Below are 26,550 nucleotides of genomic sequence, written 5' to 3'. Positions count from 1 at the left end.
CCTCTCAATGTTTGAGTTGATGTTGCTCACGTTGAAACATGTTAAAAGTTGGGTTAAATCTATTTTAAAAGACAGGGGTCTTTCCAAGAAATGCCTGGTCCTGTGGGTGCTGTAACAGACCAGTGTGAAAAATGAAATTCGTCATACTTTATCTTCAGAGCAGTTTGTGGTGTTTAAAGTGGAAAATCTATTTGAAAGCACTTTAAGTGAGGTTTTCAAAAGCACTTGTATTCATCTAAAGAGGTACTTGAGGAAAATTGTAGCAAAACTCCCAATGTATGACGAGCATTCAGGGTAATCAGAATCATCGATCATTAGATAATTTTACTTTCACTTCCACCAGAGGAAATAATATGAGTGGCCATGACAATGGTTGTGAGTAGCTGACATATTAGCATTGCCTCTCCCTTGCCATTGTAAGACTCAGTTTTCAGTGGCTTATTTTTATGTCAAAAATTATGTACAGCCTGTTGGTGTTTCCTTTTAAACAGTGCCAGATGTTTAAGAATGAAAGTGAAAGGAGATCCATTCTGGCTTTACCTGTTCTTTGTTAATACAGTCTCACATAGCTGTAATTTAGAGTGAAAGATTGGAGATTTAACCTTGGCTGGAATTTTTTATCAGGTTTATATGATTATCTACTATTGTCGTCTGGGAGAAAGAGATGACACTCTAATTTCACAAAGTTAGAAGCCTTGGAATAATCATTTTCATATGCTTCACAGAGACCATGTTTGCACTGAGGTGAGCTATCCCAGCTGCTCCAAAGCAAAACCAACAGCCTGTGTTACATCTCCCAAGAGAACTAAGGGTGTTGTCTAGTCAGAGTGTGGGTGCTTAAACAAGACTTTTCTCCAACTGTTGCGCCTAGTTGCTCTTGTACTTGGCCTGGCAGCTGAGAGCCATATGGCCAGCAAGGAGAAATTATGCATTTGAAAAAGCAAAAGAAAAAAAATCATTTCTATGAAAAGCAAAGGAAACAGAATGTGAGAAACTTGGTAGGAAGATATGCCAGGTCACACCTGGGTCACAACAATCCCATGGTAAGCTACCAACTGTGGGATGTGTGGTTGGAAAGCTCACTACAAGAGTGATGCTGAGGTGCTGGAGCATATCCAGAGAAGGGCAATGAGGCTCATGATGGGCCTGGAGCAAGTGGCCTAAGGAGCATCTGAGGGAGCTGGGGTTGTTCAGTCTGAAGAGGAGGCTGAGGGGAAACCTCATTGCTCTCTACTGCTACCTGAAGGGAGATTGGAGGGAGGAGGGGGCCAGCCTCTTCTTGGTGGCAAGTGACAGGCAGTGCCAGGGGAGTTTAAGGCTGGATATTAGGAAATACCTCTCCACAGAGAGGGTTCTCCAAACATTGGAATAGCCTGCCCAGGGCAGTGGTGGAGTCACCGTTCCTGGAAGTGTTTAAGCAGCATGTGGATCTGGCACTTAGGGACATGGTTTAGTGCTGGGTCACGGGTTGGACCGGATGATCTTTGACGTCTCTCCCAACCGTATGTTTTCCGTTATTCTATAGCAGGTGAAATAAATTGATGTAAAATTCTGGTGAAAATAGAAAAGGCCATTTTGATTCTAACATGCTGTGGGGGTTCCAGTGCCATTGTGGTCCACACATCTAAGCCTGTGCTCATCCCACTGTGACATGGGACAGGTGTCCTCTTTTCATCAGGAGAGAAGAGATGGGAACCTTTAGTTGCCTGAGGAACCTTTGAGGTCATGAGTTTATTCAGGTCAGAGTTAACCCTCAGATAAATTAATGACCAAGATCTTCCATGCACATGCAAGACCATGTGCTTAAGTGAAAAAGTACTCAGAACATAACTTGACACGAGCAATATGAAAGTCAGAGCTAGGATGGATGTCTGCATGGTGCCTACTGCATGGAGGGATACCTGCCATTCACAGGGCTGGGAGAGTGCCCTAACAGATGTGGAAAACTCTGTATTTCTCAACAGCACTACATGAAATGCTGCAGTCCTGCTCTGTTCTGATTTGTAGTCTCTGTTAGTGTGCAGATACTAGAAGAAAGACTGACCTAATCTTAGGAATCATTTCAGATTCTCTGACAGAGAGTTATCACGTCCAAAGTACTGCATTTGAGAAAGATGGTGTTGTGCTTTCAGATGTGATGTTGTTATTGTTTGCCACGTTCTTGATGGCAGAACTTTGCGACGGGAGGTTTAGATTGGATATTAGGATAAATTTCTTTACCAAAAGAGTGGTTAGGCATTAGAACAAGCCACCTGGGGAGGTGGTGGAGTCACCATCCCTGGAAGTGTTCAAAAAATGCATAGACATGGCACTTTGGGACATGGTGTGAAGGCTATCTTGGTGTTAGGTCAACAGTTGGACTCAGTCATAGAGGTCTTTTCCAACCAAAATAATTCTATGAGTCCTAAAGGTGGATGCAGGATTCAGTTTCAAGGACTTTTAATTCTGAAGTTTCTGCTTTTATACAGCTAGAGCTGTATGGTGTAGTTACTTAACCAACCATTATGGCTACATGCCCTCAGAAAGTGTCTTATTCTGTCCTTAATGGTAATTTAAATTCTACTGAGGCAAAGAATAATTTAATTCTGATACTTTGTTTCTTATTTCATCTAGATGAGTATCCAAACAAGTAAAATAAAGCTTTAGTGGTGTTTCTCAATATGACACATGTTTTTTGCATCATAGGGCCTACTATTGATATGCCATGATAATAATACAATGGAATGGCAAGTTGAAATGATGAGAAGACTTTCGTGCCTTGCTAGTATAGAATAGCTATCCCTACATACTTCAGCTGTCCCTCAGCAATATTTGTCAGCCAGGTGATAGCAGCTATTTCTGTGTTTGCAAAGATGACCATGTGTGCTTGAAGTGTTTTATGTTCATTAAAATAGTTTGCTGGCCTCACCACTAAAATTTAGTCTGTAAGAGCCAGCAAACTGTTTCACCTCAGGCTACTAGGATCTGTTTTAAACTGCTTTAGCATGGTAGGTAATAATTCTAGGTGGACACAAAAGCTGTGATCTGAGGTGAATAATTTTGTTGGTTGCCTTATAGATGTTCATCTTCACCTCTGACAGAATATTAAATATCAAGTTACACAGGTTCTGCCATAGTACTTTGGTGATGTAGCAGCTTGTGAAACATGCACAGTTCAAGAAGCCATGTATTCTACATTTTTAAGTCATGTAAAATGAGGTGTTTCCTATCCCAATCCTCCCCTACTAAATGGAAAACAGAGAATGAGAAAATGTCAGTATAATTAAACTGGGGAACTGTCATGCATCATGAGGCTCCTGTGATTTAGTAGAAGTTTCTGATGCATGTATGAGTAGGTCAGTGAAAGCATTCCCAAAACTGTAGCGGGTGGCAAAGGACACAGACAAAGCGTTAGCACACACGAAGATAGTGCAAAATGTGCTGTGGGTCTGTTAGGTAGACTAGTGCTGCCATTTTTGCTGGAACACCTGTCACTCATAAAGAACATGAAAACAACAATAATGAAACAAACATGGGAGGGAAAAAGGCAAACTGGTGGGGCAAGGATTTCTAGACAGAGCAATCTGGTCTGGTGTCTATTACCAGTGTTAGTAAGGTCAATTACCTGTATGGAGTAGAGAAACCCACCTTATATTGTAGCATTAAGAGAAGATATGTATACTTGATGTTTCACATAGTGTTTAATGAGCCCAGTCTTCAGCTTGGGCTGGGAGCCAGCAGAGCTACTGAAAGGGGAATTAGCCCTTAAGCACTCAAGCCTCTAGCCCTAGGGAGCAGCACCAACAGCATTTGCAAAGCTCTCAGGCACATTCAACCCACTGAAATATCTGTGGGTTGGGCAGAGAAAACTCAATTTGAAACACAGAGCCTGGGTCTGAATAGGATGAAACAAGGTGAGGCACATTCCTGACAGAAAAGTGTATCTGTGAGTAGGTAAATGGAGAGAGAAGTGGATGTTATGCAGTGTTTAGGAAATGTTCAGAACCTAGGGTTGCTGTGAACTCTCTGCTGCAGCTGTTGCAGAAGGAGAATATCTTTTGACATCTTAGGTCAGATGGAAAACAAGAAATGGTGTTCAGTGGTTACCCACACCCAAGAATTTTATCTACACTTTGCTTGACAAAGCTTATGTTCTACTTCATGGTTGAAAACACTAAGTCCTGCTTAAGATACTTTTGCCTTTGGTTTCATTTTGAGGCAATCTATTGTTAGGGGGGAAGGTGAAGCAGAGTGAACTGTGCAGATTTAAAGTAAGGGGTCTTTAGAGAAATTATGACAATAGGTTTTGAGTACAGACGGTTTTTGGAAGGAGGACTTGGTCTTGGGAAAGTGCTTGAGAACCTTAGAGCTGAGAGATGCTTCTTGACAGGCTGTGCAGAAAAGGCTATGCCAGGCTGTTCTTCAACAGCTTCTGACTCCTGCTACAGAGCAGCTTTGCTGAACTTGAGATAGTGTTCCTCCTCTAAAGATGTATTGGAGCGAGAGCTCAGGACTGTGGACAAAGCATGAGCTATTTCAGCCTTACACTACAAGACTCACTGCAGAACCAGAGAAAGCTTAGGAAAAGGTAGTGATGACTATGATTTATGACATGGAGAAAAGTCAGATGGAGAGACTGAAGAAAAAGGATATGTTCACCCTACAAAGGAGACAAGAGAAGGTCTTAATGATGTGTGTGCTATTTTAGCACAATGGTATCAAAAAGCTGGGTAAGGAACGTAAATTTCTCCATCTCATAGCAGTGTAGGAGACATCTGTGATTTCACAGGACAATAAACTTACATTGACAGAAAGAAACAAAAGCTTCTTGAAGTATGTTTTACATAGTGAGGCTTGTCAGACATTGTTTCTTACACCAACAGTTTTACAAGCTTAAGGGGAAAGGGAGTAGATGCTATTATGGTTAAAGAATTAATTCAGAATTTTAAAACTGAATGACATTAGATCTTTTGGCAGGGAGTTTGTTTCGTGCTTCAAAGCATGTTTAACTACCAGAGACAGAGACAGAATATATAGGTGTATGTCTTAGTGTCTGGTACTAGTGAAATGATGCTAGGTTAGGTGCCTCTAATCAGATGGCATGTGGCATGCACAGAAGAGGTACAAATAATCTGACTTAGGGAGATCAGGTTTCATTGCTGTGGATCAGATAGGCTGATTTTGGCATTTCCTCAGCCAAGTTGCATAATAGCCTCTGACACATATCCAAGCTCTCCAATGCAATGATGTTTCATGGTGAGCCAAAGAGCTGACATACTGTGTGTGAAACAATGAATGTTATTTATCCAGCTGAGCCTTGAAATGAGGTAGATCATTTTATGAGGTAGAAAATTCAGGCAGGCTGTCCGAGACACACCAAGGTACAAAGCAGAAGACTGATATGCCAGGTGGGATGATTATGCAGAGTGGGAGGAAATAAGAGTCCAAGTGTTGTGTGAGCTAAAAAAAAGCTGAGAAATGAGAGAAGAGCAAAAAAGCTGATGAAGCAGACTGGAATGGATCCATGCAGTGTTTATATGAATGTGCTCAGCTTCAGAGGTATAGAAAGCTTCCCATTCTTCCCTGCTTGGGATAGATTTGATGGCAGAGCTATGAGAAAGGACCATGGGTGTGTCTGTCAAATCTCATGTTCCCCAGACATCCATCAGACAAGAGCTCATCCTGTTGGGTTGTTTCTGCAGTGTCTGCTGCAGCTGCTTACCATTCTAGCAGGAGAAGGCTAGTAGGGCAGAGCAGTGGATCACACAGCATTAACTGGAGTCACCATGTTGATCATGGCACACGTTTCACAGGAAGAGATGTCAGTGGCTGCTGCTCTGCTGCCTACCTGCATTGATGGCATGTGCTGTCACTTTGTTCTCCCGCAGCTGTGAAATAGAGATGTCAGTTTGCTGTGGAAGTTGTCCTCTCCCTGTGAGCAATGTGGTACTGCAAGTTCTTTTTGAGTTTGTTTGACAAGGAGAGGTGGAGAATGGGATTAAATGATGGCAGCTGGGTTGTAGTCTGGAAGTGGAAAGGAGAGGGTCGAATCCATTGGCAAAGTAGGGTGATGGAGCTTGAAATGCAACCAACATTTTCCAGTGTTACAGATGAATTAGAAAGGATAGCTTGGGTGGGGTATCTTGGTTCAACTGTCTTCTAGGCACCTTAATCCCATAGCTTCAGCATGGCTATCAGTTTTACGCCTGATGATACTGAAATAATTCTACTGATTTCAGCAGTTGTTTGGGATTTGCTCTGAGCATGTAACTGGACCAATTAATTTATCCTGACTTGATAGGCAAAATATTATGTTGCTGTAAGCTACGCATGAACTGTATGTCCTTCAAAATGGCCAGGAAAATGTTCTTCTTTTCATGTGTGTGCAGAATTCTCATTACCTTTAACAATAAATGTCTGTGTGTGTCAAGCAATGTGTGAGCAATGTGCATCAGTTAAACTGGAAACAATTCTGAACTCTTCTGTTATCCTCAGGTTATGTGCACTGGTTTTGTGTGGGAGCTCTTACTCACACCTGTGAATACATGTTGGAGTTTGGTATAACCTGAGAAGGATAAATCCTTTTCCTTGAACTTGACAATGCCATTGTACTTCCTTCCAAAATTAGGACAAACTTGACTTCTTAGATCAGCTAATGACCAAATAGTAAGGTATTTGATGTGGCTGGCGGGTGCTGATAGAGGGACTTTAGGTCTCACCTACCAAATGTAGGGGTTTTTTCTTCTTTTTATTTTCTTCAATCTGCTGCTTTGGAAATTAAAATTTATTCACTGTAAAAACATCAATAAATAAAAGAATACAGGTGGTGTCAGCACAACAATGGGCTAGTACCACCCTTAGCTCTTATGATAAGCATATGGATTGTTTTTGAAAGATTTGATTGTTATGGTCTGAGTTCCACTCCCAGTTTCAACCACTGAGAGACTGAATTTATCTTCTACTTAACAGTATAGTACTTAGGCTGGAGGTGAGGAGAAAGTTCTTCACTGAGAGAGTTGTTAGCCATTGGAATGGGCTGCCCAGGGAGGTGGTGGAGTCACCATCCCTGGAGGTGTTCAAGTGGGGATTGGATGTAGCACTTGGTGCCATGGTTTATTCATGAAGTCTGTGGTGACAGGTTGGACTTGATGATCTCTTCCAACCTTGGTGATTCTGTGATTTAGAAGAAGAGAAATTTATGGAAGCAGAGCCTAATGTAGGCACATTGCATGTTGAGTGTCTCTCTGTTTTTGAAGTTCCTTGGTTGGTGTGAAGCAGTATAACTTAACCATCATCTCTGATTCATACCAGCTGAAAACCTGAGCCAGTTTTTTCCAGTGCCTCATAAATATGCATCAATATAGTGTAAATTATGTCTTCTACAGCTAAAAATGCATCTCAGAGAACAAAAACACTGCTCCTGCTTCAGGCTTTTGATAGGTCAATCCCTTTTTCTTTTTGAGCAAGGACAGCCTATTTATACTTTCAGAATGTTCTTTTTTAGAAAGTAGATGGAGAACTGAAGGAAGTCTTGCTTTTGCTGTCTGTGTGAACAATATCCATAATCTTCACGTTTTTATGTCTTAAAAAAATTAATGATGTCATAGTTTATTGTACTATTCAAGCCCAAACACTGGAAAAATCACATAGAATCACAGAACATTGGGGGTTGGCAGGGACCTTGAAAAATCATCTAGTCCAACCCCTCTGCTGGAGCAGGATCACCCAGAATAAGTCACACAGGAAGGCATCCAGGTGGGTTTTGAATGTCTCCAGAGAAGGAGACTCCATGACCTCTCTGGACAGCTCTTTCCAGTGTTTTGTCACCCTCACAGTGATAAAAGCTTTCCTTATGTTCACAAAATGCAGTAGTAAAATTTGGAGAGTGTACTTTCCATCTGTTGTGTCTGATTTAAAATGTGCATAGATCTAAAATTAAGATTTATGGTTAAAACTGTTAAAAAAAGATACTTCCCCTTGTCTATTAAAGCTTAAGTACATAACGGAGTCTTTCTCTACTGTGAAGATTGCATAATGGCTCCTGTCCCCTAGGGTGACTTAAATGGTCATTTTTGACATATGGCAAGACATACACTGGAATACATACAACAGAAATCTACTTTCCTCTAGGAAAAAAAACTCTTCTATATAGCAGTATAGAAACTGTAGATCTGCCACAGACCTCTGGCACTGCTGTGCATATAGAGGACAATTTATTTATTTATTTAAAAGAAATCAGGCACATTGAAGCAATCTCTCCAGGAGCACAGCAATGATCTGACCATAGTCTGTGGGTACTAATTATTGCTGGATCACTATAATGTAGGATTTCAGGGTGCAAAGATTAGGATAGCCATTGCTAGCAGGTGAATGCCACCAAGGTTGTGCTTAGTGGTTTGGAAAATGTCTTGGAAAACCTGTTCATAGCGATGTTCACACATGGTCACTACTTTGGTAGTCACTTCAATGATGCAGGAGATTTTCAAGGTTTAATTGAAAGCATTTGGGAGAGAGGATAGAAATAGTATATTGCAGCCTTATTATTGATTTGCCACTTTGTTACTTGTATTTCAGTTAAAATACCAAGTGTTGAGTTCTAAAGCTGTTATCTGGCTGAAGTTGGTTGGGGGGGGGGAGGGGGGGGTGGTGTAAGGATTTTTTTCTCATTGTGGTTTTTTTGTTTGTTTGTTTTGTTTTCTTGCCAGTTTCTTACAGCAAGTAAGAAAGACCAAACTTTTTGAGCAGCTAGCAGTACAGGTAGTGCTTGAGAAGATTAAAGTCAGAGAAGTAACTTAGTTTTTGGAAATACAATCCCTGCAGTTTTAATTTTCAGAATTCCCTTTGTAGACATTAAAGAGCAGGGGCAACAATTTCTTTTTGACACATGAATTTAAAAAAAATATATATATAATCCTTTCCGTTCATAATAGAAATTAGATGTTTGTGGAAGAATAAAATAATCCCAAACATTTTGAATGTAAATTAAGTTAAAATGAGACCCAGCTGATTATCTGGCATTTGACTTTTCATCCCTATCTGTCGTTAAATGAAGTGAGGTTAGGCAAACAATATACTGGCAAACTGGGATGCTGTAAACCAACTTTTGCTTATTGATCACTGTCATTAATCTTTATTACCCAGCTCAGCCCACTGAGTTTCAAACTTTGTTTTTCTTTCAGTGTTTTATCTTTCTAATATCAACAAATGCTCTAAACAAACTGCTTTTTAAATAAACTGAAACACATTTCATTCAGCATAGACATTTCTGATACTGCCCTACAGAGAGATTTTTTTTTCACCCTGGGCAAGAAGGTTCAGAATGGTTGTGTCATCTGTTGCATATCATGTGCAAGCTGTAAAAATCTCTGGACTTGTTTTAAGCTGACAGTGTGTTTAGTATAACTTTATTCACTGCTCCTTCTGCTGCAATGAGTCTACACCAAATTCCCCAATTACTGCACAGTTCTAAAACTATAAACAGATGGAAAATTAATATTTATAGCAAAATGCACAGGGTTTTGGTAGCTGGGAAGTCTTGGAGCAACAGATGATGTTAGCAGTTAAGATTTAAAGAAAGCAGGCTGTTCAGGAAAACATGAAAGCTTGCATACTTCCTGAAGTAGTAGGTTATCTATTGATGACCTTCAATGTCAGCGTTAACATGGAACCATCTGTGATTAGCTGTTTAAGATGGATTGGCTTGTAGTGCTAAAAAAAAAAATGAATGCATAGATAAATATATAGAAATCATTTCCTCAAATGGTCCCCCAAACCCAGCAGAAGTTTGCAAAATGCAGACTCTTACCTTATGGGTTTTAGGTTTGCAAATGCCACCACCTAGACAGAGCCTTAAGTAGTGCAGCAACAAACAAACAAAAAAGCTTTTAATGAGAGGGAGAAATAATTTACAACTGTGGCCCTTAAATGCTGCTGGCCTGATGAGCCAAAGGTCAGGAGCAGTAGTATTATTTCATTAATACTGGCATACATCCAGAGCAACTTCCCTAGCTTCAGTGGCATGGTTACTTTGGAAATGTAGTAATAATGCTAAACATTCTTCTGGTGACTGACACCTCTAAATCTAGTAATCTCAGAACAGCAGCTTAGAAGGGATCAACACTTGATGTCAGAGGAAGGAAATGGACTGGAACCCCTTCTTTGCCATCACTATACACAGCTACTAAACTGCCAATTTGCTGCTCTGTGGAAATATGGTTTGGTGGACAAATCCAATTCCTTCATAAAATTCATAGCTTGAAGTTACCTTCCGAGTTTTCTGTGGCTTTGATGTCTTTTGCTGGTCTCTAACTGAAGTTTTTTAGTTCCAAAGTTGTGCTACTCTCTTGAATACAAAGTAGTTAGATATATTTGCGTGTGCACTGTTATAGTGTTGCTAAAATGTAATAAAATAATATTCTGGAAAACCATATGGGAATATTTTATTGCTCTATGATGAAAGACATGTTATTACCTGCTGAAGAGCCTTGTAAGTTTTCACTGCATATCTTTGTGAACAGCCCAGATTGCTTCACAGCTGTGCTGCGAGCTTGGGGTTAGCCCAGGAAACCTATGCTGAGGATACAGCATGGATCTGTGCATGCACAGGGACTTTAACAAAGTTTCAGTATTAGCTGGAGGAGTCAAAAAACCCCACAACAACAAAGCAATAAATCCCACAAACAAACAACAAAAAAAACCCAAAAACCAACCAACCAAATCACAAAAAAACCCACAGCCCAGAAAAATACATAGAAACTGACTATGCCTTGTGTAAGAAGTTTCCATAGATACTTCTTGCAGAGGCCGGAGTGTTTCAGGAAGAAGTTGCAAGGTTCTACTCACTGAAGTGACATTTTTGCTAATTTTCAGCATATAATAACAAAATATTCTTGTCAAATATGCTGTTGATTATGCAACTTGTGTTGCATTATCACAGGTTCACAGAATGTTAGAGGCTAGAAGGGACCTCAAAAGATCATTCGGTCCAACCCAGCTGCCAGAGCAGCATCACCTACACCAGATCACCCTGGAATACATCCAGGCAGATCTTTAATTTAATCTCCAGAGAGGGAGACTCCACAACCCCCCTGGGCAGCCTGTTCCAGTGTTCTGTCACCCTCACAGTGAAAAATTTTTTCCTCATGTTTACATGGAACTTTCTATGCCTCAACTTCCGTCCATTGCCATTTGCCCTGTCCTTGGGCATCACCGAGCAGAGCCTGACTCCATCCTCTTGGTATTCATACTTTACATATTTATAAACATTAATGAGGTCACCCCTCAGACTTCTCCTCTCCAAATTAAAGAGACCCAGCTCCCTCAGTTTCTCCTCATAAAGAAGATGGTCCACTCTCTCAATCATTATGTCACTACTGTAATTATTAGAACAGAACAAGAAAAGGGGGTTGGAGTGAGTTTTATAATATTCTGATAGGAGTAAACTTCTCAATTTTCAAGGCAAGAGCTACTCCTCTCTTTTTTCTTCTTCTCTTTAAATAAATAAATAAATAATCCTTCTATTTCCCTGGCAAACAAATGCCACTTCACACGTACATTAAAGTTGTATCAGAAATGTTGCTTTTCAGTACCTTAGTCTTTGAAGCCAGCTTGCTGCATATGTATAATGAAAAAGTAAGATTTTAGATTCCTATGCCTCTAAAAGCCATGGGATGGTAGTTACAATTTGTAAAATCATATAGTTCTTTAAAATAGCAGACAGGTGCTTAACTATTTGCCCCAAACCACCTGTGCACCTAATATCTATTACAAACGGTGAGGTACTTGAGATCTTTGTGCAGAAATTCCACCCATGTGCTTGCCTCTTTTTAGCAGCTTCAAGAGTCCCACCTGTGGTTCTTTCTTCAGAGCAGCAGCATTTTAGGACTCCAAGTCACCACCACAGCTGCTGCCTATCCAAGCCATACAAGGAGCTGTGCAAGCGTACTTTCATTTTCAGGAACAATATGTCAGGGTCACTATAAAGAAGGGAAGAATGTCTTTCTGATGCCTGCAGTTTAGAAAGGATGTTGAAAGAGTGCAAAAATGAGGGACAAAATGGTTCTATTTCTTTTTCTTTAGAAGTGGCAGCAGACATTTGATTGTGTTATGTAAATGTTTTCAGAGAAAGGACAGTAAGCGGTAAAGGTTTCCTTAGCAAAAAACATACAGGAACTAAGCCCCTGTGTTACAGCTAGCACATATAAAGTGGGGTCAAAGCACCTTAGAGTCTAACAACACACACGCTGCTGTTAGTGTTTTGGGCATGATGGTCCAGGTAATGATTTCTTTATGTCTTGGATGTGTTCAGATAGAGGTTGAATGTGTTTTCTAGAGGGTTTGCTGTTACAAATCAAAACTAATCTTTGGGTTTAATACAGAAATAACTGAATGAAATTTAATGTCCTGTGATGTTTGGTATAAGGTTGAAGGAATGGTGCAGCAATTCTAAGGAATAAAAAGACTGGGTTTTGAGAGAAGGAACAATTTCTTCTCTGGGGTTTGTAGTGGAAAGCACAAGAATTGATGGGCTTCAGTGCAGCAAGTTGGACATAAAGAAAAATGTTCCACTTGTCAGAACAGTGAAATACTGAGGAAAAAAGGCCTGTGGAAGCTGCAGTAATAATTTAGATGCAGTTAACTTTCCTTGAGAGAGAAGGATGAACTGGATAACCTCTAAAGTTTCTCCCAGCCTTTTTTTGTGAAAGCCTATTGTGGGTAATGTAGCTGTCAATTTTATCTTGAACTCCCTAAATCTTATTCTACTTATCTTTTGCTCCTGCTCAGCCAAAGTCTCTGGACTTCATACAATGCATCTGTTTAATGCCCTCACATCTAAACACAAATGATATTCAACCTATAATTACAAGAAAAAAGTTACAACCCCCACCTCTTCTTTTTAGGTCCTCCAGGGAAAAGAGGTAAGCGGGGCAGAAGAGGAGAGACTGGTAAGTTTCCAATTTCTTATGGTCCTTTGTTTTTGGATGTCTGTGTTTTCATGAGAATGCATACCCAAGCATGCCTTCACTTTTAGCTGTATTAATTATGTGCTCTGAAAGAGTGTTTGAAACTTCTCTGTTAAAAATGTGTGACCCTTGGCATATACCTGGTGGCCTTTCAGATAGTTTTGTAGTCTTAGGCATCATTAATTTTTAGGGACACTTCATAATGTTTGACGTGGTACCAGTGGTAATACATTGGTAATTGTCAAACCTTTCTGGTATCTTCTCACACTTGTGCAAGATAGAATAACTCTATGTAAGTCAGTAGTTGCAGTACTCTGTCAGTGTTGCATCAGGTCCCTGTGGTTTGAGGGAAACAATTTTATGAGCAAATAAAGAAGGGCATAAAATTCCTTATGTTAAGAATGTCAGTACTCGGGGAATTAATGGCACAGGTAGACTACTCTGTAAGAGAGATTGTTGTTTGCTAGAAATGAGTAGCAATTAAGTTCTTAAAGAAACAAGAAAAACTTTTGTTGGTTTGCTACCCTTTACCAGGGAGGTTGCTGTTGAGAGTGGAGCTTGAAATTTCAGTTGAGACAACATTGTGAGATGCAGAACACGTCTTCCAGCTGACCTTCAGAGGAACAGGAACTGTTGATTACCTTGCAGGGCTGAGTTTTTCATACATGTGAACTTTCTGGAGGCAGTGCAGGAGAAAATGAGCATTTCTGTTCTCCTTGTCTCATCTAATCTGCCAGTTAGGAAAATCTTCCAATCAACTTGATCTCTGTAAATCTTCTGTAGCTTTTCTTATCTCTGTAAATGATCATTTATCTGGCTCTTAAAAACTATTTCTACATCTCTCTGAATCACAAAACTGAAACCAAGCCCTACCAGAGGTTAATATGAATCACCTTGGTGTTTCCAATCAAGTTTGGCTATCTACTTCAGAGAAAAAAGCCATGGTACAGAAGGAAATTCTGTAGTTGAAGATTGCCTTACAAATGATCCTGGCAATTACTTTGCAGGGTGCTTGTTGAGTCATTTTACACCTCAAATAAGTGCATATTAAACTATTAATAAAGGAAATTGATCTCTCATTTAAAACCAGACCTATACCTTAAAATGCTGCTTAAGAACGTTTACCAGGATAAAGAAATTACCTTAGTTGCAGGACAATAAAATTGTATTGTTAAAACCTAAAGGCTGTCAACATTAAAGGCAATCTCAAAGTACAGCTGCTGCCATTTTATACTACTTTTGCCCTTCTCTTTATTCAGAAATTAAAGGCATAAAAGCTTAATGAAATGCCATTGATTGGGGAGCTGCAGCTGCTCAACTTAATAAGACCAAAATAGTAGATTTGATTTGTGGCCCTTGGATAATGTTTCCAAGAACTTCTACGCAATAGTCTTTGAGTCTAAATAATTGAAAAAATGTGCAAATATCACTTCACAAAGTGAGACATTTTAATGGGGAGACTTTTATATGTGTGCCTTGAGAAAGGAAGGTGATGAAAAGAAAGTTCAGAACTGTCAGGTGGCCACTGAAACCTCCCCTCACAGGCAAAATTGCAAGGCTGGAACCTGCTGGTCTTGAGGAGATGCCAAGGTTAAATGCCAAGGGTGCTTAGTGCAATTTTGCAGCCAAGCTGTGATCAAATGCCCACCACGTGGCTAACTGGAGCTGGTAATGTGGTTACGTATGCTTTAGTGGTGGAGTCAGACCAAATGAAACCTAGTCCATGGTTGGTGTTTTTGGACCTGCATGAAATTGCATGGAAAGGGATAGAGAAGAAGCTTGCATAAGATTGCATGGCCATGATTGAAAAGTTGGTAAGGTAAGCGCATGCATTTAGGCACCAAACACATTCACAAGTTGCACCAACAAACCTAAACCGTACTTGAGTGGGAAAAAGTGTCCAGTGGATTAGCAGTGTTGCTCACTTGCAGTCCTGAGGCCTTGTGCTTGCTTGGCTTTGTGCATGTGTGTCTTTAATAACTTTGTAAGCTTACATATTCTTTTTTTTCTCTCTCTCTTTTTTTTTTTTACCCTCTTTTCTTCTCCCCTGCCCCACAGGACCTCCTGTAAGTACAGTGATACATTGTTGGTTCTTCCAGAATCAGGGAGAAATCTATTAGATCCCGTTAAGTTATCACCATGATAAAATGATCATGGATGATCAGGAGGGAGTCTTGATATTTATCCTTATACAGTGTAATCACTCACTAATTATCTTGGAGCTGAGTAATTTAATCAGAAAGTTCCTTAAGGAAGAAATAAATCTCTGAAACAATAAAGCTTTGTGTTCAGCACTCCAGATAGCAGTTTGGATCACAACTCCATGTAAGTATTTTATGTTCATTTTGCTTATGATTCGAGAACAGATATTCGCAGTGCAAAAATGTGTGATCTTTAAGTGCAGACTCGGTCACTCTGCATTTGGCTGGGTGGTAGCTTCCTCTGTTTGCTTGGGCTTTGTTTGCTTTGTTCTGTATTCCTAGTGTAGGTCAAAAGTCTGACTCGAACAAGACTAAACACAAACATCGCAAACTTTATTTGTCACGCCATTCACATGCACCATATTGTGTAAAAGAGTGGCCATTAAAGCAGTGTTTCTCTTACAATGTTTGCAGACATCTTTTTTTAACTTTTAAAAAATTTATTTACTTAATGCAGTATTTCCACAACATTTTCAGGACCAGATTCATGCGGTGACCTAATCATTTTCTTGTCAACTGTGTATCGTGAGCAGTTATGCTGCTTATCCTTGAAAGATTTTGACCACGTGCTCAGCGGTTCCCAGTGGCAAATTCATTTAACCAGCCACCATTTAACATTTTCATTTAACAATGAAAAGCCAGGCTTAATGCATAAGGGTGCTGTTTATTTGAGAGGAACGCTGGCCTCCCCAATTTCTTTTGCAGTCTTCCCATGGAACACTTAGAGCAACCATAAATCATCATACCAGTGATTTTCCTGTAGCAAGACAACGTGGCAAGAGTTCACGATGTACCTCATTATGAAAGTCTTTGACCTCAGCTCCCCACTGTTTTAGTACAGGTCCATTAAAAAGCCTCAGTTGTGGCAGTATTAACTCAATCCTGAAATAGCTCCCCAAACTGAATAATTTTAAGAAGAATCTGACTTAAAACTCTTGAGTTTCATACTTGAAACTTAGAGGCAGTAAAGGTTTTGGTTGCTAAGAGCAATTAAAAATAACCTTTTTGTTTCTAATTCACTTTTTTTAGTTCCATAGACACAGTCTGGCTGGGGTCAACTGTTGGGAACTTAGTGCTTTCACCAGAGAGACTGTGGTAATCATCTTCACTTAAAATAGCAAATGCTTGTATATCTTACACAGCACTGCTTGGAATCATGTTGTATTTTCAAAGGGTGCTGCAGTGTGCTGTTTACTTTCCCTGTACATAGATACTGAGTGTCACATGTAATAACAGTCAAAGACTGAGGCTTGCAAAGAAAAATTTAATGGTTTGCTATAGCATTCTCAAATGTCCATTCCGACACCTATGTCCTAGTAGCAGCCTATGTAGCTAGCACTTTAGTGCCTAACCATTAAATATTTTTTGCTTTTAACCATAAACTGCCCTTCAGTCTACATGGATAATTCTCTTCACAACAAAAGGAATTTCAGTGAGCATCAAGAGTAGCCAGTAGCCTTTTAATTAGAGGGCTAATTGAAACAATTTGCATTGCCAAGGGCTCTTCTTCACTGTGTAGTGCCAAAGTCATGCTTATTGGTTTGCAGTGTCATCACATATCCAAAGTCAATTGATATGCAAATTCTAGTTTGTTAGTAATGTGCTCTGCATGTTTGTTACATTGTATGTCATGACTGTGTTGTTAATGTGTGTCATACCATTTCATCTCATTTGACCAGGGTCTACCAGGGAGAAATGGCTATCCGGTAACTCATCCTATATTTATCATAGCATATACACAATAGAACTCTAAAATCATGGGTTTGGATTTTGGATTTCCTTTCTTAATGTCAAAAATATTTCACCCAAACCACCCTATCCTCCCACCCCTACCCCCCCACCCCACCCCCCCAACCCCCTCTGTCTCTCAGATGCCTATAAAATGTAGGACTTCCGTGGAAAACCACAGCAAAACAGTTTGGAGAAGTTTTTGGAAAGAGCCTGTGTGTGTGACAATGCATAAATGTAATGCACTGATTTGCATTACACAAATTTGACGTATTTTGCATTGAGTTTCTGTATTCTTGCATACAAAATTAATTCTTTACTCTGACTCAAAAGCATTCTTTAGTGAGATACTGCATCTCAGTCTTCTGTATTAGAAAGCTCTACAGCTGCCATATGGAATCTCTAAGTTCCTCCTTTTAATTCTATCCTGTTTCTCTTTGCTGCTTCATTAAATGCATTTTGAGCAAAGTAAAATGCTATTACAGGGGTCCTAGCAGTTGGCTGCACTGTCTATCACAGAGCAATTTTCTGATAATGGATGTAATTCATTTTTCTGCCAGCTTCCATTCATCTCTTTTAGGTTTATTGCCTGAAAAAAAAATAAAATATATGAAATAATGCATCTTCCTAAAACCTATTAATAGTATATTTCTTTCAAGTAGTCAGGCAAGCTCCCTGCAGTGGCTCATTTGAAGGAAGCAGTATATGCCTGCTGTCATATGTGCATTAGAAGCTCAAGTTACAAGATGTGTAAGTGGGTGCATTTCAGTGACAATCCATATGAACAACATAGAGACTGCTAAAGTATGACAATGATCTTAACATTCTTTATAGTATAGCCTGGAGGGCTCTCCCATCCTGACTTGTCCCTGTGTTTCAGACAAAAGATGCCTAATTATTTGATGAGTTGTAAAAGTGTTTCTACTAGTAAATATAAAATGCACACCTTGAACATGTAGAGGAAAATTGTGTAGAATATCTGAATGGTTTGGTCTGGAAATGACTTTAAAGATCATCTAGTCCAAGATCCTGCCATAGGCAGGGGTATCTTTCACTAATCACAGGTTGCTCAAAGACCTACCCAACCTGACCTTGAACAACGCCAGGAATGTGACATCCACAACTTCTCTGGGCAACTTGTTCCAGTGCCTCATCACTCTCACTGTAAAAAATTTCTTCCTTATGTCTGATCTAAACCTGTTCTCCTTTAGTTTAAAATTATTGCCCTTTACCCTGTAAGTACAGGCCTTGGTAAAAAAAAAAACTTAAAAATTCTTCACCTTGCTTGTAAGTGACCTGTATATAATGGAAGCCCCCAATAAAGTCTCCCTGGAGCTTTTTCTTCTTCTTGAGGCTGAACAACCCCAAGTCTCCCAGCCTGCCCTCAAGGAGAGGTGCTCCAGCCCTCTGATCATCTTTGTGGCTGCTCCAACAGTTCCATGTCCTTCTTTTGCTGAGAACTCCAGAGCTGGACACACTACACCATGCGAGGTCTCCCCAGAGTGTAGTAGTGCAACAGAACCACCTCCCTTGACCTGCTGCCCATGCTGCTTTTTATGCAGCCCACTTCTCTGCTTTTCTCTTTTGTAGTTGCAGACTCTTCTTAGAAATGTTACCGTTGAAACATCACCTAATGTCTGTCTTTAGTATTACAAGTGGTTGGAAGTTACCTGGTGAGGAAGAAACTTGCTTGGCTATTCTGAAACCATTATCAGTTTTCAGAGCTCACATTCTGATTTTACTAAGATTAATCTGTGTAGCTGAGCACACAAGTGTGTGGAGGATAAGATGGAGTTGAAAGCCTGTTAAAACCCCTTATATTATCATCATCCAGCTATGGACTCTGTATAGCAAGATTGGGATTTAAAAGTAAAAAACATGCTTAGGCTCTTAGGTGACAGCTTCTGTGGAAATTAAATATCTTCAGTGATCCTCATCCTGGTTAATGAACATAATGTACAAGGTAAAGTTTACATTGTGCCAAGCACAGAAAATGGATTTAATTTCTTGGTCTAGAGTGTAAGTTGAGAAGATGAGTGAAATGTATTCATGATAGACCCATGCAGGTTTTGAAGGCATAGAGAGAGTTTGAAAATGCATTTTCTGTAGAGTCTGAGGGCTCAATCCTTTGTACTGGTCCAGATGCTTTCTAGGAGATTTGTTGTGAGATCTGAAGACACCAAACTTTCTTGGATGTCATGTTAGTGGAACTCCTTGGTCTAATATTGGTATTCATCAAGTACTGTGTTCAGTTCTGGACACTGAGGTTCTGGAATGTACCCAAAGAAGGGCAGCAAGGCTCATGAAGGGCCTGGAGCATATGGTCTAAGGAGCATCTGAGGAAGCTGGGGTTGTTCAGTCAAGGGAGGAGGAGGCTGAGGGGAGACTTCATTGCTCTCTAAAACGACCTGAAGGGAGGTTGGAACGAGGAGGGGGAACCCTCTTCTCTTTGGAGGCAAGTGACAGGACTAGAGGAAATGGTTTCAAGCTGCATCAGGGAAGGTTCAGGCTGGGTGCTCGGAAATATTTCTTCACAGAGAGAGTCCTCAAACATTAGAATGGTCTGCCCAGGGCAGTGGTGGAGTTGCCGTTCCTGGAGGTGTTTAAGCAGTGTGTGGACCTGATGCTTAGGGACATGGTATAGGGTTGACCCTAAGCTGATTTAAAGGTTGAACTGGATGATCTTTGAGGTCTCTTTCAATGAGATGTTTTCTGTGATTCTGTGATTGTTATGGATAAACTTTATTCTGAATATATTTGTGTATGTGCATGCAACCCTTACTGCTGCCTTCAGTAGTCCTTGGCACCCACTGAACACTTCTTCCTGCTAGCAAATGACTCAGAATAGAATTTGGCTTTGGTTTTTAAAAGTCATCCCTTGGCTGGCTGGTTCAGTAATTTCAGTCATAGACATATCCTCCTGTTTTGAATGTGAAATATGTAACAGCAACTGCAATACACTTTAGAAGTACTTATGCAGTCCTGTAGAACTCTATGAAAAGGCTGGTAGTGTTTCAAGATAGTTCTCTGGAGTCCTATTTAACTCCTGCAGAAACCTTATTACTCTAATCTTTACTGGATTTTATAGGATATTTTGTGAGGAGAGTGAGGTGTGTCTGCCACACATAACCTAAAACCTCTCCTGCTCAATAGACCAAATCATAATGTTGCAGATTCACCAAAGCTAGCGGCTGTGTTTTTCAACACTTAAGTTTTCATTGTCTGTGTTCATTCTAATTTTGAAGGTACCTTAAGAAATGACAGTAAAAGGAATTACTGTGAGAAATCTACGTTCTGGGAAGATATGGTATCAAAAGTCAAGAACATAAGCTGGACTTTCTGCTAGTGACTACCACAGTCATTAAGGGGTTTAGAAAACCATGATTAATTGGTCATAATGTAAGACACCATGAATACTATAAAAAATGTACTCTGTCACAGCTCCTTTTAAAACTGATTAACAGCTTTATATAGCAGACAGTGATCACATTATCTTAAATAAAACAAAAGAGGACACAAAACTGGAGCTTGAGAACACAGATATTGGTGGCACAGAACTTGTATAGCAAAGTCACTTCAAAAATAATGCTAGAACTTGGAATCTTAGAAGCTGATTGAGTGGTTGGAAGTTATTTACTCTTTTACGTTGAAAAACTGAAGCAGATTGAGGAAGTTTGTTCTTCTACTTTGCCCAACTTGGGGTACAGATCACACTCAACAACCAAGTAAATTATCCTGTAAGCTGTTGCATATGTGGTGGTAAAGCTGCAGTATCTTTAGAAGGAGGAGTTAGAGAGGCCTGTTTAGCTTTGCTTCATAAAGAGAAGGTTGGGGAAATTTATATCTTTCCATGATGTCAGTCTGCAGGGCATCTGCTGCATTTACAAGACTTTTTAGGAGCTGTTGTGGCTGCTCCGGGTGACCACAGGCCCTGCATTAAATCCCATTGCTTTAAACATCCTTGTTCTTCCTTTTCTTGCAAAAAAGGATGTGCCTAAATTGGAGATTGTTCTCCTTTTACTGGACAGATGGGCAGAGTCTAATGGCGTGGCATTTTACAAGTCCAAGTGCTGGGTGCTGCACTTTGGCCACAGCAACCCCATGCAGAGCTACAGGCTGGGGTCAGAGTGGCTGGAGAGCTGCCAGAGAGGGACCTGGGGGTGCTGATTGACAGCCGCCTAAACATGAGCCAGCAGTGTGCCCAGGTGGCCAAGAGGGCCAATGGCATCCTGGCCTGTATTAGGAATAGTGTGGCCAGCAGGAGCAGGGAGGTCATTGTGCCCCTGTACTCTGCATTGGTTAGGCTGCACCTTGAGTCCTGTGTCCAGTTCTGGGCCCCTCAGTTTAAGAAGGACATTGAGACACTTGAATGTGTCCAGAGAAGGGCAACAAGGCTGGTGAGAGGCCTTGAGCACAAGTCCTATGAGGAGAGGCTGAGGGAGCTGGGATTGTTTAGCCTGGAGAAGAGAAGGCTCAGGGATGACCTCATTGCCCTCTACAACTACCTGAAAGGTGGTTGTAGACAGGAAGGGGTTGGTCTCTTCTCCCAGGCAAGCAGCACCAGAACAAGGGGACACAGTCTCAAGCTGCGCCAGGGGAGGTTTAGACTTGAGGTGCAGAGAAAGCTCTTCATCGAGCGAGTCGTTCGTCATTGGAATGGGCTGCCCAGGCAGGTAGTGGAGTCACTGTCCCTGGAGGTGTTCAAGAGGAGATTGGACGTGGCACTTGGTGCCATGGTCTAGTCATGAGGTCTGTTGAGACAGGTTGGACTCAATGATCCTTGGGGTCTCTTCCAGCCTTAGCTATGCTGTGATACTGTAAAACATCATTTACTCAAACCTGAAACACAGATCTTTTACATTAAATGACAAGTGAAATTTCAAATTTTCTTAGCTCTTGAAAGCCTTTCTTACTGCTGAATGATGAAGATAAGCTGGCAAAACTTAGGACAACAAGTGGAGAATTGCGATTCTTTAGTCTTTCTTCTAGCTTAGAACATGTCTTCACACCAGATTTTTGCACCTGTAAAAATGTGTCTCTATATACCACAAGGCAAACTGTTACCCCAATCTATAAGGAATTTCAGGTTGCTGTAGGAAGGATCCAATGTCCCCTCAGTCTCCTTTCTGTTGCTGTATTACTAAAGGTAAAGAGAATTACAGGTAGAACAGAAAATGGCGGTGTTTGAGCTTGAAGAAATAGCCCTGGGGTGTAAGAACATGAAGACTACTGTTATGGGAAACGATAAGGGCTTTTTACTGTCCTTCCATGTGGCTTTGTCTTTGACACTACTTCACATTTCATTTTTTGCTGGTTCTCCAATTACACTGGGACTCTATGCAAATGTGCAGTTATTGGCACATGCAAGTTTTTCATCCTCAGAGGCTATGGTGGCTCAGTTGCTATAAAACAACCATAACTGGAATAATCAAAAGGGAAGAAATGGCCAAAGATGGCATTTTTCATCTATGATTAAGCACTGCCTGTGTCAGTATTAAGCATTTCTGCAACAGCTGTAGTATTCCAGTAGCTGGTCAGCTCTCCTCTTTTTCACAGTTGTAGTGAAATATAAATGTCTAGGCTCATAGAGTGTCTATGTTGTTTCCTAACCTTACACTGAGGATTTGGCTTGCTGATCCTATAGAAGGTTCATACAGCACTTGCTTTTCTCAGCAAATGTCTTTACAGACCACCTTTAATTTTAGTCATTTAACCAAAGTGATGTCCTAAACCTATACCAGCAAAACTTTTGCAATGAGTTCCAGGTTTGGTAGTGAAGCATTGGTAACTTTTTCAGGATTTATTTTCTTTTGTTTTCAATTACACATAAAATGCAAATCATCTGGAATCCCAAAACTGCTTCATCAGTACTACATATTTTATCCTTATTTTCAGCTCTGGTGGAAGTGATCACCTTGGGAGAAATTAGATTTTCAGTTGATCCATTTGCCTTAAACTACATGCTTGTTCTCAATGGGTGGAGAGAATCCTCTGCTTTCTTGAAATGGATAGTTGGTCACTATCCACCTCACAAGATTACTGGGTTTACCAAATTCTTTGTTTCTAAACATGTAGTCCTTGCCTGTTGTTCCAAAAAGTTGCCAGCTGATGTCAGTGCTTTAGATTCAGCAGGAAATGAGTTACTATTCAGGATAAGCTTAAGACCTTAGACTATTTTTTCTTATTTCACATAACCATGTTCCATTAATACATTAACTGCAAGAAGTTGGAACTCTGCATAGCCTTGCCATGGTTCACTGCAACTCTGCATACCAGCCATTTGTTAGTGAGTCTTCCAAGAGCATGCTTCAGGTGATATGGGGTGCAATACTAATCTATCACAGCCAGCCTCTAGATGTCTTTGTGTGTTCTACACCAGTGCTACAGTCATATCACAGAAGCTGGACTTCTGTATTATAGTCAGGCCAGGAGCTTCAGGGTAAGAGTTGGGGAGATAATTCACTTCCACTTTCACACAGGAAGCTAAACCAGCTTTCTTCAGCTGTAGGCAAAGGTTGCTTTCTATCTTTTCTATGGATACATCTGTCAAATCTATCACTCAGTGATGGCTGCAGATACTGGAATTGATTGTTCTAAATGATGGATACTACTATGACTGTTTTCAAGCCATATTTATGCTAGAATCATAGAATGGTAGGGCTTGGAAGGGGCCTCTGGATATGTAGTCCAAAGTCCCTGCTAATGCAGGTACACCCAGCGCAGGTTGCACAGGAATGCATCCAGGCAGGTTTAGAAGGCCTCCATAGAAGGAAATTCCATAACCTCTCTGGGCAGTCTGGTTCAGTGCTGTCACCCTCAAAGTTTTTCCTTCTGTTTATGTGGAACATTCTGTGTTCCAGTTTGTGTCTGTTGCCCCTTGTCATGTCATTGGACACCATTGAGAAAAACCTGGCTCTATCCTCCTGATGCTTACCATTTAGATATTGATCAGGATCAATGAGATTCCCACTCAGTCTTCCAGTCTCCTCTTCTCCACGGTAAACAGCCCCAGGTCTCTCAGTCTTTAATCATAAGGTAGATGTTCCATTCCCCTCAGCATCTCAGTGACTCTCCACTAGACTCTCTCTAGCAGTTTTCCCTTATCCTTCTTGAATTGGGGAGACCAGAAGGGGCAGAGATGTGGTGTCATCCAGGTTAGGTGTGAATTTTACCTTGATTTCAAACCACAGCTATAGCCCTAATTACAGTTTTTAACAGCAGTATCAAAAATCACATTCTGTCTGTTAATATCCTGATAGGTAAGAGGTCAAGTCCACTCTTTAAAAAAGTGAGTTATACCATACTGCCTTGCAGCTGTAGCATTGGTTAACAGGCCTATAGCTACAAGGTATGCCAGATTGTCTATTCCTAGATAACTTGAGCAGCACCTCAGAAATCTTCCTAACACAGTGTATCAGAATTATAGAATTGTTTCACTGGGAAACTACTAACGTTACTGAGTCCAATCATTAATTCAACAGCACCACAGCCACTAAACCATGTCTCAAAGTGCCATGTCTGCATGGTTGGGTGGTTTTTTCTAACATCTCCAGGAACAGTGACTCCACCTCTTTGGGCAGTTCTTTCCAATGCCTGACCACCCTTTCAGTAAATCACTTTTTTCCTCATGTCCACTCCAAGCCTCCCCTGGCACAATTTGAGGCTTTTTTTTTTCCTTCCTTAAAACCAGCAGCTGTAAATACTGCTTGCAGCCTGACATTTCCCCCAACTTCTCCTTAATACAATCCAGAATCCTCAACAGGTACCAAATGGATGCTTCAGTTTAAACAGGCACAACACACACTTGCTGCTAAGTACTTCTGTGCCATGAGAACTAGAGGAAGGCTGTAAGAGCACATTAATATTTTAGAAAAATCCTGTAGCTGAGGACATACTCGTAATAATCACCACATAAATTTCCAATTTTCTTACAAATTGTGGGAGAGTTTCTAAATTCACATGGCTAAGGACAAACTATGGCCTTTGTAATGATGTTTGTCACACTAATGTTTTCAATGACCTTTTGGATCTATAAATTATGTGCAATACCATTCACCAGTTTAATTCCTTTCTGTGCTATTTTTTGTCTTGACTGAAGATACCCATAAAACTTGCTCATAAAAGAAAATTTTGAGACTTCCTAAGCTTACAGCTGCTGTTAATTCTGTCACAGATGACAGCTGAAGCTACTCATCAGAACATGATCATTAGCTTCTTATAAACCAGATACCATTTTCATAGAGTCATAGAATTACTAAGGTTGGAAAAGACCTCGGAGATCTTCAGTCCAACCACCAACCCAACACTACCATGTCCACTAAATCATGTCCTGAAGTGCCACATTTACATGGTTTTTTTGTCTACCTCCAGGGACGGTGATTCTACCACTTCCCCAGGCAGCTTGTTCCAATGCCTGACCACTCTTTCAGCAGTAACCACAATTCTTTTTGAATGAACCATGGGCTGAATCCTTTCATCTGTTACAGTCATGTAATGCTGAGCACATAAATAAGACAAGGCAGTGTTTATTTCTGCAGCTCCCTGAAGGACACTCGGAGTGCCCCAAGCTATTCTATATCTGTGGCTGTGACAGTGAGGTAACAACTGCCTCATCTGCAAAAGCCACTAATGTCAAAGGATATTTCTACATTTCCCCAGCTTCTTGGAATCATAAAATATTGGTCTATACATGCCAAAGTAGAAACTTCACATGGTGACTTAAGAAAATTACTTGTGCTGCAATAAATGCCTGCCTACATACTATAGTCTGGTTTAAACTCATTAAACCTTCTAAATTAATGTAGTCCACTTTCTGCATAGCAATACAAACAAGGATGTAGAAAATTAGAAGACTCCTAATACAACATTATAGTAAATGACCTCTATGTATCATTAGTAATACAGATAATTGTTACCATCTGCTGGATCCACCAAGACCCCCTTTAAACTAGCAATTTCCATCTTGGATTCATGGGCAGAGAACTTCTGTACTGCCAAACCCAGGTCCCTGCATGGCACTTTCTGGAAGTCAGTGTGTGAAGAGAACTGAGCACATAATGGCAGTATACTGTGCGCTAGTGCGAATCAGTGTAGTTTAGATTCACAGCTGACAGTTCCAAATGATACAACTCTCCATACATCTATCAGAAAAAAGCTGAGCTATAGTTGATGACAAGCAGAAAGGAGAGCTGTAACTTCACAATAAAATGTACTTTTCAATGTTCTCCTCTGCAGCTTTAAAAATTACCCTATCCCATACTAAAACATGTGTAAGTAGAGAAATTAATTAATCTGGTTTATCATTTATTTGACAGTATACATACATTTCTGGTCTCTATGTTACATCATGGAGTTTAGCTTGGCAGCTAAGCAGGCAGCTTTCAGAAGGCTGCAGTCATGATTTTCACATTTATGCTTTAGGAGGCATTAAAAATGCTTGAGCTGTACCCAAAATCATCCCTACTTCCCTTTCATTCAGCACACCACTTGAAACTTCCCAGTCATTTCCTCACAACATTGTAACTCTCCAGTTTAGCAGAAATAGCTTTATTTATAAAGTCAACTGTCTTGGGGCAAAATTTTGTGTTCCAGTGGTAATTCTAGGCCTCATTTCTCAGCTTCTGTTTGACAATTACATGTGGGTGTAGAGCAACTACTGGTAGTTAAATTGCCTCTTACAA

General features: G+C 40.4%; 1 protein-coding gene across 1 annotated transcript in view; it reads left to right on the top strand.

Moving 5' to 3' along the window:
- COL25A1 (collagen type XXV alpha 1 chain) overlaps positions 1-26,550 on the top strand; it is a 343,017-nt gene that overhangs the window by 174,812 nt on the left and 141,655 nt on the right. Inside the window, exons 3-4 of the mRNA XM_054161728.1 lie at positions 12,879-12,923; positions 15,000-15,007. Coding sequence (XP_054017703.1) covers positions 12,879-12,923; positions 15,000-15,007 — 53 coding nt within the window. The remainder of the gene's footprint in view (positions 1-12,878; positions 12,924-14,999; positions 15,008-26,550) is intronic.

Source organism: Dryobates pubescens, chromosome 1 (assembly GCF_014839835.1).
Source record: "Dryobates pubescens isolate bDryPub1 chromosome 1, bDryPub1.pri, whole genome shotgun sequence".
Taxonomy (NCBI): domain Eukaryota; kingdom Metazoa; phylum Chordata; class Aves; order Piciformes; family Picidae; genus Dryobates; species Dryobates pubescens.
Note: the sequence above shows the minus strand (reverse complement) of the source record. Positions and strands in the feature narration are given on the sequence as shown.